General features: G+C 37.9%; 1 protein-coding gene across 3 annotated transcripts in view; it reads right to left on the reverse strand.

Moving 5' to 3' along the window:
* Ikzf2 (IKAROS family zinc finger 2) overlaps window positions 1-12,242 on the reverse strand; it is a 141,868-nt gene extending 129,626 nt beyond the window's left edge. For 2 of the 3 annotated variants that reach the window (XM_028765610.1, XM_028765608.1), the window contains exons 1-3: window positions 12,116-12,242; window positions 10,541-10,589; window positions 9,618-9,722 (exon numbers count right to left, since the gene is read on the reverse strand). In XM_028765610.1, the coding sequence (XP_028621443.1) occupies window positions 9,618-9,722; window positions 10,541-10,589; window positions 12,116-12,145 (184 nt within the window). In that variant the 5' untranslated portion in view covers window positions 12,146-12,242. The remainder of the gene's footprint in view (window positions 1-9,617; window positions 9,723-10,540; window positions 10,590-12,115) is intronic. The other variant, XM_028765609.1, reaches the window with a different exon arrangement.
* Between the last annotated feature and the right edge of the window lie 462 nt (window positions 12,243-12,704).

Consider the following 12,704-nt stretch of genomic DNA (forward strand, 5'->3'; position numbering starts at 1 on the left):
GAGGGAGGGAGGGAGGGAGGGAGGGAGGGAGGGAGGGAGGGAAGGAGGGAAAGGAAGGAAGGAAGGAAGGAAGGAAGGAAGGAAGGAAGGAAGGAAGGAAGGAAGAAAAGTAATTTGAAATTGTTGCCTCAACTGGAGATGCTTCACGTTAATTCATCTGGAAGAGAACGCCATAGTACCCTCAGCACTTCAAGACATCACCAAGCCTTACATTTAGTAAGAAGTAGGCAGAGTTGATACAGTCAGGTGTAAGGAGATCTACAGCTTCAATGATAATAAGAGAGTAATGACAAGAATGTCAAGGGTGTCGACACCACGAATGTTAATTTATTAGAACGTGACTTTTCACTGATTAATTACATGCTCTTCAAAATATCTTCAGAGCACAAGAAAAGTTAATTGAAGCATTTCATCTTGTATATGCTACTAAAAACAGATTTAAGTAAGTGACAGAGAGCTGCCTTTAAAATTACATATAGAATTCAATCTGTAAACTCTAAACGTTCCGCATAAAAACAGCACAATAGTACTAAGAGGCGGTGATACCTCATGGAATCACTTAAAGCATCGTTATCTTAGGCCCCCTGAAAACGAGTATAGAAGAAAACATAAAGAGAGCTGTAGATCCAAACAGATCATCTGTTGGGGACTCCCTTCAAGATGATAAGAGATGTAATAAAAATAAACATATACTCAAAAAGACGGGTAAATTAGGATTTGCAAGTTACTTAACATCTAAGAAATCAAAATTCCAAATTCATTCAACTTGGTCAAAAGCACCTCATTTAAATAGATATACAACATACTGAGCTTATTTTATTCAATAAATATTTTCTGGTCTCCTACAGGGTATACTGCATGTGGAAATAGAGAGACAGATAAAATATGGCCACAGTCCTCAACGATAGCAGGAAAAATCTCAGACTCCTTTCTTTGGGGTAGCCCTATAAAATATAAATACTCCTTAAAATATTTTTTTAATTTACACTTCGTACTTAAAATATCTTTTATAATAGCTAACATGAAGTATCGTAATTTCTTAGAGAATCTCATTTGCAATGGTCAGATTGTGCTAGTGGTCCCAGGGAATTAACGCTTTGTCTTTGTGCTTTCAGTCTTGAGCTCACTAAAGGTGACTTTCTCAGGTAGCAGAGACCTAAAGCGGCATCCAAGCCTCTCAAACTGCTGACCACATCACCTGCCAACATTTCTGTGAATCTGAGTTTAAATTTATGACAACAGGAGTTGAGGAAGCCTTTGTAGGCAATGTAAGATTGCCTTCATGGAGTTAAGCTATATAACCAACATTTAATAAATTTAAGACAGATATAAATCACATTAAAGAAAATGAATAGATCCCAGGCCAGCAAGTAATGTTTATAACCTGATTACATGTATTAATGTAGGTAATAAATGGAATTTGGCTGAGTTAGCTGAGGAAGGTAGGAGAAGAAGAGGAGGAGGAAGATGATGACGATGATGATGATGATGATGATTGTGCTTTGGGCTGAAACCAGAGCTGGGAGCCTAAAGTCATTACTATATAAAGGGAGAGAAATTGGATTAAAGTACCTCAGCTCCATAGACAGCACTATATCTATTGTGGGGTTGAATAAGCTATATCATTAAATGCTTGAATCTGTACCTCTCACCAAGTGACCTTTGCTCCTTACTCATTCAGGTCTGTTCAGAAGACTAGGAGACCCAATGTTTTGCAATGAAATAGCAATTCACCTGAACCCTTAAAGATGGTCTGTTCAAAACACCTCAGGGCTTTCCATTCCTTAAAATCAGCCATGTATTACATAAAGTAAGTGCTCAATACTTGTTAGGTCAATTAAATACATATTTTAGAGAGTACTGAAGATCATACATAAAGGAAATTTCAGAGGTTTTGTCATTAACATTAATATGAAATATAAATGCATTTTAGGAAATTACAATTTTAGATAAAATTCTCTAGTACATGCTTTTAAACAAAAATGTTGATTAAGGAATAAGTTGTAACACATCATTCCCTAGTAATATAGTTTTTTAAAATAAATAACACATATAGTATCCATATATGTATCTCAAAGTTCTGAAAAACGATCTGGACTAGAATGCTAAAATTGTTTGACTATGCAGCAGAACTAACTGGTACTTAGCTAGCAATTAGTCATGCATTATAAACTACACAGTTGTTAAGAAAGACGCAGGTTACAGAATAAAGGTAACTCACTAGACATGAGTGACTTTGGATTTGTGGTACATATTAGGCTTGTGGCTTTTAAACATATATAGCTTATCATACTAAAAATACCACAAAAGCTTCAAAGAGAATGGTTGCAATATTTTATTTAAAAACCAGTGAGTCAATCACACAAGTTAACTTCTAAAAATAGAAAGAAAAAATGGAAGGGGGGATTCTGCTAACAAAGAGTTTACAAAACTATGTGCTTATTCATTTCAACAGAGAATTTTTCCTTATTGGTGTAATTGAGGGAATGAGGCCACTGATCAAAATTCTAACAGTTACTGATGAATGGGTTTTTAAGAAACACGAATCTAGTGTTAAAGTAATTAATACAGGGGCAAAGTAATGGAAATAAAGAGGCAGAGCAGTCGCCAATGAAGACTTCATACTTCCATCTAGCCTGTCTCAGTACGATCACCTCCCAAATTCAAAACTAGATTTTTTTTCTAGTAACTTAGCTCTAAGTATTCCCTGTCTTTGCTGACAGAATGCACCCCAATCTAACCAGGAACTGAAGGATCATCCTCAAGTTCCTGAACTCCACTGTCAAAGTCCTGTCCACTTTAAAATGCTTCCCATATCCTTCTCTACCTCTTCATCCCACTGCCACTAGCTCTCCTGGCTTGTCACTTAGTCATCACAGGAGCCTGGTCAAGATGCCCCCCCCCCCACTCCTCATCCACAGCCTTCACTCCTCATGTTACAGCCACAAAAACCATGTCAATCAAAAACCTCAAATCACCTGTTTTGTTAGCACCCTGGGCTCCACTAAAAGTTAAAGCCAGGTTTCCTGTAACACAAGATATTCCAGTGTCCTACCTTGATTAATTCTCCAGAGCCATCTCTGACTTCAGATTCCTACAGAATTTGCTTTACACTCCAGAAATACCAACCTGCTTGTTTCTGTTTCCCAGAATGCCGCTGGTGTTTCTCACCCCTCACTGGAAGTCGCCATTTAATGAAAGCCTTTCACTTTCCCCCTAACTCCTTTATACGTACTACATGTCAGGTCAAAGAGCTTCTCTCTAGAAAATTCCCTCTGAAATCATGACTTCTCGCCTCCTACAAGCAAGATTCTGCTTCCCACAATATGATACTGAGAGTAAATTTCTGTGTGTTCCATCAGAGTATCATTCCTGCAGAAGAAATACAGTATACTTCTCCATTGTCTCGTTTTGTAGAGACGAGGAGGCAAATATTTGCTAGATTGATCAAATCGAATAATAAAGTAAAATGGCAAATGTATAAGACGACCAATAGTATTTTAAATTGACTTAAAACAACTAAATCATCACATCAAAAACATAGACTGTGGCCTCCAAAGTGATTGTGAGGTACAATTGTTTGGCACTATGTGGGAGAGGGGATGGCTCAGTCAATACTGAAGCATATACACTGCTCTCGAAGAGGATCTGAATTTGGTTCCCAGAACCCATTACTGCTTAATCATTTCAGCTCCAGGGGACTAGACACTCTCTTCCGTCCTCTACAGTCACCTGAACTGGTGCAAAGTTATTCCCATACAGACATACTCATGAATATCGTGAAAATAATATGTTTATAATAGAATTCATTATACTGAACTCAGAAGCATTAAATGAGATTAATGGGAACTCTAGAAAAAAAAACTGTTTGTCAACTTGGATAGAACTTTCTCTTTGCTCTTACTAACTGGTGTCTTTGGGGTCACAAACAACAACTGAAATAGATAGACCAAAATGAAAAATCTTTACTTATGAATGCAGAAACCAGTAAAAGAAAAATCAAATATGTAAGCCAACTCTATGACTTTCTAGCTAAATGCTTTGTAGATGCACTAAGGAACAGTTGATATCTTTCTTCTATTTTCATACTAAATTATCAGAGATACTATCGCTGTTCCATGGCCCCATGGAGTAAACAGCTAGAGCAATAAATTCAGATTTCAAACAGATCTGGATCAGAAGACAAACCCTTTCTCTTGTGAGCCTTTCATACTTAAACATTAATTAATTAATTAATTAATTAGACTTTCCTGGGCAATAACCTCAGTGATCATACATCAGATCCGACCATGTGTTGGGAGCTCTGCAGAACAGTTCTCATATATTACCTGATTTAAACATCACAACAGTCCAGTGGGGGCAGTTTCAGTTCCCCTCAAATTATAGATGAGCAACTGATGCTGACAGGAGTCAAGTAAAATGCCATGTTTCATAGTTAAGGCAGGGGGCGGTTAGTAAGTTACTAAGGAAGCAGAAATTCTAGCGTAAGTCAGTGGCTGCGCACATACCTTCAGATGCTCAGCTCTATGCTCTCAAATGGACAAATTCTTTCCCCTCCTCAGAGAGGTACAGTGGAGACTAAACAAACAATATGGAGAGCATTTAGCACAGCATCTGAGAAGCTGGTGTGCCCTCAATAACATTGGCAAGCTGACCTCCCGATCCAACAGCGATAGGAACTGTAAAGAAAACCAAGATCACAAGCAGTCCTAAATATTTCTTATCATTTCAAAGTAGAGATATCCTAAGTCTCTATTCACAAGAAGAAAGTACTATCAGATTAGTAAAACATACATTTATATGAAATATAAAAAAGTAAAAAAAAAAACAGCAATGTATTCTGCTTCGCTTTTTTTGGATTGTGATACTTAGTTTCCATATAATAAGATCAAAATATATCAGTATCCAAAATTTATCAATGTATCAAAGAGAAGAGAAACTTTGGATCCAAAGGGCTTCTGGGTAGAAGCTCTCAGGAAGATTCCCAATGAACTCAATCATGTCACATTTAAAAAGATTAAAAAAGGACTTCTACTAGGAGGGACAGAGCTCAACACAGATACATAACTTCTCTCGACAGAAAGTTGTCTTATTTTTCAAAGACCTTAGTTCTCACCTCTAAGCAGCCTAAATGGAGTAGCTAGGTTGGAAGAGAGACAGAGGAAGAGAAGCAGTGATCTTGCTGCTAATGACTTGCAAACCCATGCTTATACTATCTGTTTAAACGTTTTCCTTTTTTTTCTGCTTTTTATACAATTATGACACTTAACCCTAACAGCTGTGAAGACATTAAATTAGGGTTCTTGGTTGTTGTTTTCAAGTCTAGCTAGTGAAAACTAAATATCAATATATATACCTGCATACACACACACACACACACCACACAAACATCACTCTTTGAGTCCAAAAAGAGCTATGCTTTACATCAAATTAATCTGGTGTTACATTAGGGTGTGTTCTATGGAAATGCAACCAAGGGTGACTGCCAAACTAAGCAGCAGAAGAAACTCAGAAAGCCAGGGAATCCTACAATGTGTTAAATTATACAAATCCCATTGGAGAGCAGCTTGACAAGAATATTGACATTGCTCTGCCTTCACACCAATACTCCACTACTTCTGAAATTCTAGGGGTTTTTGGTCACTAAAACACCACATTGGACACAGCAGACACCATCCCAGGGTGACATTACAGAGAAAACAGTTAGCCAATCAACCTGCAAGATAACAACCCAACTGTGAGAATTTTGTCTTTCTTAGGCGACATCAGAGGTCAACTGATTTCTTCTGGCCTCAATTTGCACATGTGAGAACTAGAACCCCATAATATGTGTCTGCCTCTCTGTGTTCTAAAAACGGAAACTCGCTATGAAAAGGAGGAATGTAAAACACCATGAGAAGAATAAACTAGATTCCCTGACCTGATGGTTGGTGAGAGACTTGTAAAACTAGAATTACTACTTCTTCCGATTCCATACATGCCACCTGGCCATCAAGCTGGCTCTGATCATCAACAGCACTGACTGGATAGCCACTCCTCCTAGAGCTTTAAAGTCATAGAAACTTTAAAGTACAAGGCATGGGGTAGTTTCCCATCATTTACATTATAATCTGCTAAGGAAATTCATGAATGGCCATAAAAGTAGATGTAAGAAAAATTATGAAGTTAGAACCTTAAAAAAAAAATGTCCAAAGGCCAGTGATACCCACGATCCACACAGTGGAAGGCAGGAGCTGGCCTTGTCTGTGGCCTTGCCGTCCATATCATAGCATGTACGCACACATACACATTAGTTAGATAATGTCATTTTTAAATTTTTTAAATGTTAAAGATAGTCAGCTCTAAGTATAGAGTAGCTTGAAACCGATATTGAAGCAGGAATCCCAGAATTCAGAATTAGCTATCTCAGAAACAGACTGAATCATGAGGTAAGTTTCATCTCACAAGCCAGAACACAATACAGATTATTTTTATATCATTCTGTCTGAGTTGTCTATCTCAGATCCTTAACTTCCAGATTCTGCTTCCAAAATCACTTAATACTGTGTGTTTCCAATAGCTATCAAGACAGACACTGTCATCCCTGACACCAAAGACTGTCAGCGAACTCAACATGGACACTAATGATCTCAGGCAACAATGTCCATCCTCCTATCAAAGAGATCCGTATTCCAGAAGAAAGAATCTAAAGTGTTCTATGAAACATCACTCTAAAGCACAAGAAGGAATCAATATAAGATGTTTGGAGCACTAATATCTGCTACTTCCTTGAAGGTTATTTTATTCGTGGATTTAAAACCCAAACCTGTCAGGCATTGTAACCCTCTTCCTTCTCTCCCAAGTCATTCTGGCTCTATTCTAGTACTGTCAAGTAATGATGGCTGCTGTCATTATTTTTATGCTATAGCTGGCAACCAGTGTACAGATGCTCTTCATCTTAGAATGGTCACCAAGTCCACTAAACTGATGATTGGTACCTTATAGTGATGCTGACCCCTTTTGTAAGTGGGTTATCATACCTTACTGGAGTTACACATAGATGCTACTTTCCTGCTATGGACTCTATTTTATCCTATCAGAAAAGTTTTCACACTGACTTCTAGCTTTAATATTTCCAATCCAAAGTTCCTTCCATGGAAGAAACAGCCTCATATGAAATATAACTGAATATATCCTTTAATGCAGAGAATATGTTATTTCCATTTATTAAAGGCAACAGCATAGGTTAATGAATAGAGAAGCAAGTGGTGCCAGCCCCACATATAAAATTTATTTCAAGTTTCAAACATTGAAGTGACCGATTCTAGGTCTCTGTTCTAATTAACAGACAAAAAAAAAAAAAAAAAGAGTCTTTCTCAGACTCTATTTGCTTTGGCGATCTAAAATGCTGATGATTCTCCTAGATCTACCAGAAAGGAAAACTGGGTATCTTCCCCATCTAACACCTAAGTGGGTAACCTAGATACTGTAAATAGAGGCTACAGAAAGGATGCACCAGACAGCTCTGAAGTGAGAGCCAAAATATTTAACCAGCAACTCTGAAAACATGTAACACTCAGCCAAAAATTGAACGAACATGGAATTGCCACAGGCTAGAAAATTTAAAAAAAACCCACAAAATTATCAAACCTCAGTTTACTGTTCTTGGGTGAGAAAAGCCCCAGTGTGGGAGCAAGGGAAAAAAGGGCAGCTTATCTGTTCAAATTAACCATTTCGATACTTTGCAATGTTTATTTTAAAAGAGAAGGGAAATGCCTTTTTGATTGAAGCAATAAGAAAAGCAGATCACAAAGTGCCAACTAAGCAAGCAAGCAAGCATTGCTCATTTTCTGGTGGTGACTAGAGAGGACAGGCTAGTCCAATCAACAGCTACTCTGTATTTTACATACTTTATGTTTTTAACAGTAGGTAAAGAGTAACTAGAATATCATACACGTTCCATGTAAATCTAACTTAACCTACTGGACATTTTCATGAAAAAGTTGTTTCCAACAAATGAAACCATAGTCTACCAAAGTACTAATAATATTAAATATTAAAGTGAAAAATCTCTATATACTATTACAATAATATAACTTTTCTCAAATCAATAAGCAAAAAAACCAAAGCGCTACAAACCCATTACAAGAGATTAACAATATAATTCAGCATGAATCACTCAACAATACCGGTATTTTTTTCTTCTCTACATCCTAGAGGCCTGCTTCAAGAATGAAATTTCCTGAATAAGTTTTCCTCATTCATAAAAAGAAAGAAAACTTTTAAATGAAGTAAAGTCAAATAGCTCAACCAGAATTTCAAGCCAATGGCTAAAATCACTTGAGGGTGAAGACATGCAAAATATATCCAAGAGTAGCTTATATACTTGTGCTTAGAATTCAGAAGCCTTCACTAATTATAAAGTTTCTAACTTTACAATAACCTAAGTCAGGCTAGAAGAAACACCGGGAAAGAAGTTCTCTCAGACAACCAGAACTGACTTAAGAATATCCTTGTAATTAAGTAGCGTATTCAGTTTTCCCCAGTTGTTAAATCTGCAAAGAAGAAAAGTCTCCTTCGTCACCCAAAAAGAAAAGTTGTAAATTAAACAAAACTTAACATCAGCCATGTCCTTTGTATTTAAGATTACAACATATACCCAAAGTACAAAGGAATCAACACCTCAAGCCTGTTCTGAGTAAGAGTGGGCAGACCACTTGTACTGAATTAATTAATCTGATAAGACTTTTTAATTAAAAGGCAAACTTAACAAATAAATGCATCTTGTTCTCTCACACTGACATCACGCCTTTCTGTCACACTCAACATTGTCTACGACACTCCATGTTAGAAACGCCAAAAAGCCAAATTGTCATTCCTGCAAACCCAGAAACATCCTTCCAAAAATCTTTTTTGTTGTTGTTGTTCCCTTCTGGACAATGTAAAACAAAATGTTTTTTAAAAGAAATGGATGCAAATGAGTTGCACAAATTTTCAATGACATTTCACTTCAAAACCTCTGAAGGAAAAACTTTTACATTGCTTTTTCTTCCTTTCTGAGAAAGCAAGTAACACTTCAATTTCACCACTGATATCCTTAGCTTCTTCATACCAAGAACTATTCCAAGTTTCAAATATCGAAGTCAAGAACTATTCCAAGTTTCAAATATCGAAGTAACCAATTCTAGGTCACTAGGATTTCTCTAGGAATAATGTTAATATTTAATATTAATATTCTTCATAACACTGTTTCTTCTATTTCTTTTTTGTTTTTGTTTTTGTTTTAAATAACCGTGAAGAATCCTTTGGTAATGCCACATTTCTCTATTTTTTTGTAATCAAACAACAAATCTAGATGTGACCCTTGAAATGAAAACAATAATCAGCAAATGCTAACATTTCTTACCCGGTACAGGGAGACACCAGCTAGCAAACGCCACCTTGGGACAGTTCAGACTAGTAAGTAGGCTCATATTTTATGATATTAGAATGAGCAGAAATAAATCTGTGTTGTTCTTTTCTTAGCAAAAGCTACAGCAGTACCTCCGTCCCAGAGTGAGAAGATCTCACAGACCTGATAAATCCAAACCTCTCACTTGAGAATTGAAAAAAATAATAATCATAAAATAAAGACTTACTGCTTGTCATGTGACTTGGCGAGGCATGCTGTCCATTGGGTGTGCTTGAGGTGAGGTCAATGGCCATACTGGCATGCTCCCCTTCAGGTGAAAGCTCATTGTCACCTGCTTTCAAAAAAATACATTCTTTTGGTTTCTGTTCATTGTCACGTAACATCTAATTCCTCAGACTGCCTCATATTCAGAGGGCATGCAGAACCGAATGCTCAAGAAACATGCTTTTTTATTTCTTAAAGAAAAACTACAAGGAAATAAAATACATAGTAAATGAATGAAATGCAGGGGAAACACAGACACACACACACACACCCCTAGCCCTTAATAAAAAAGTGAACAAACTTTATTATCATAGCACTCTTACAGGTCAATGGCAATAGAGACCATCTGAGGTCCAAAATAATTGTAGTGAAAACAGTAAGAATTTTTTTAGTAATCTAATTTGATCAATATAAAGTACTTAAGGTGAATATTTTTAAAAATGTTTGCTGGATGGTTCAAATGAGCTGGCTTCTTTTGAAAAAAAAAAAAGGTGAACTTAAGAAGCTAATTCTTTCATATCATGTGTCTGGGAAAATTAGGTTACCTAGCAATAAATCTTTACTACATCTCCCCCCACTAGAAGAAATATCTATAATCTGATGTATTCTAAATTTAAATTAAACAGGGAAACTACTCAAATAAGAAACTAAAGACCTGCTGGCTACAAGCCTTAAATAATGTCCTTCCTGAAATAAGTACATTTCTATGCCCCCTTCCTAGTTTGTTTCTGGTAATACTTCCTCGTATTCATTGCAAGGTGAAATGGTGACTAGCAACTAAAGCTAGAGAACCCACACTTAAAACTTATGGCTCAGGAACTCACACGCAGGAGGCATGAAGCACACTGGATTGCCCACAGCAAATTACTGAAAAGGAATACTCACATGTTATGTAGCCATCAATTGCGTCTGTTTCCATAGTCAAAGTGCAGTGCTGGAACACAAAAGATTGCAACCTTTACCCAAGGATTCCTCCCTGTATCTGCCATTCAATTCTTCACTTATTTCAAGCCCCAAGCAGGTAGTCCACGCTGCTCCTGCAACCTGTGCCCAAGAAACATACTACAGTGTACTGTGCGTGCTCATTTGCAAGTCACTGAACTCTCTGCAAATGATCTGATTCCTGCTGGAGATAGGATAGGGACGCTAAGTGTCCTGTGAGATGGGCTGTAGCAAGAGAAGAAACAACTCTCTTAATTCAAATGTACCTGTTTTATTGCAGGGGGGAACAAATAGGAGGAGGGGGTAGTCTCGAGTATGCCAACTTTAACTGCTATCTAAGTATTTTACCACTCACTACTTCCCACAATCGCCCTGCAGTTTGAGTACTTCCCTAGTATACAGACAGCTCTATTCACAATTGTTACAAGTTGGTTCATCATGTTCTAATGGGGGGGGTTGCAGAGAACAAACATAACATAAGAAAACAAAACAAAAATATTTAGTACTAGACTGTATCCCGAAGACTTCTGCAGCAGTTGGCAAACTCAGGTTTGTATTGACATTTTAGCCTACCCCAAATTCTGTGTAAGCACCTGTTCAACGTACCCTAATTTCCTGCCAGACTATGGTTGGAGACAAATGCCAAGCCTACTTAAGACATTCGGATTTCCAGCATTTCAGAAACTTTTGGCTGTGCACGAGGGGATCTTTTTTTTTTTTTTTTTTACTCTCTCTCTCTCTCTCTCTCCCCAAGTATGAGGAATGATTTTCATGCATCAATAACACAAAACAGCACCTAATCCCCAGAAACAAAAGTAAATTGTATGAGACAACACCCCCTAGCTTTGATTCACATAATGAGAAGATCGATAATCTAACTGTATTCTTTGAGGGAAAAAGTTAAAGAATTGACAAGTCCTGAAAAGATTTTTACTTTTTTTCCCCCCTTTGGCCCAGGTCCTTTTTGCCTTTAGTTTCAAAACTCTCACAGCACCAGCAGCTAAATTATTCACAATGAGCCATTTCTGTATTGATCGCCAAGTATATTTAGCCCTGGCTCCTGGAATTTCTCCATTACTTACTGGAAAACAGGCAGCTTCACTTCTTGTCTCCAAAACCACTTCCCTTCTCCCTCCCCTCCCCTTCACCACCAGCCTCCCTACCCCCTCCCACCCCCCAAAAACTTTTCTTTCTTTCTTTATGGAATAATCAGATCAAATTCTCCGTAACTACATAGCAGTTAAATTCCGACCTGCTCTACTCTTATCAAATTCTTTCAATTAGGTTACGTAAGGTTTTAAAGAAAGGGATCCGTAAAGTTTAAAGGGGGGCAGTTTCTACCGAGATCTTACAAATGAGTCTATCTCTTTAAAAATGTACACATTTAACACACATACTAAAGAGAGGCGTCAGTTAGAAGCAAAAGAAGTCTGCCCCAACAGTGAAAGGGTTATTAAACCCTCAGTGAAGGAAAAGAGAGAAAAAGAAAAAGGAGAAAGAGAAACGAAATGTACATACAAAAGAAATTGTCCTTTGATTAAAAAACATTCATCACCATTTCCAGCTCTGTCGGGAGATCCCAGCTTCTTCTAACCCCTCAAAGAGGAGGTGACAATGTCGGGCTGAAGAGAAACGGAGAAAGAAAGAAAGAAGTTTTTTGTGTCCCCCCCCTTCCCTCCCTGGCCCCCTCCAGGCCAAGCCCCCTGCAGAGTTGAAGGCGAGGAGGAGGGAAAGCACTTTACAGGTGGGTCATTCCAAGACCGAATCCAGCAAACAGATCGGCTGATAAACAAAACCAAGAAATGAGAGAGAAGGAACACTCCCCCCCAACCTCCTCCTCCTCCTTCTCCTCCTCCTCCTCGTCCTCCTCCTCCCCCGCCCCCGCCCCCTCGTCCCTTTGGGATGGTCTAGTAGGAAAAGTCACTCAGGAATGGCACCACGTACTTTCAGGAAAGAGGAAAAAAGAGAGAGAGGGAGGGAGGGAGAGAAAGAGAGAGTGAGAGGTCAGTCAGTGCTACAGCAATGCGATTAACAAGAAGAGAAAAAACTTGATCCACCGGTTCCTTAAGAATCGACCAAAAGCTAAGACAAGAAAACTGAAAGAAAA

The sequence above is a fragment of the Grammomys surdaster genome, unplaced genomic scaffold, assembly GCF_004785775.1.
Source record: "Grammomys surdaster isolate TR1022 unplaced genomic scaffold, NIH_TR_1.0 165, whole genome shotgun sequence".
Taxonomy (NCBI): domain Eukaryota; kingdom Metazoa; phylum Chordata; class Mammalia; order Rodentia; family Muridae; genus Grammomys; species Grammomys surdaster.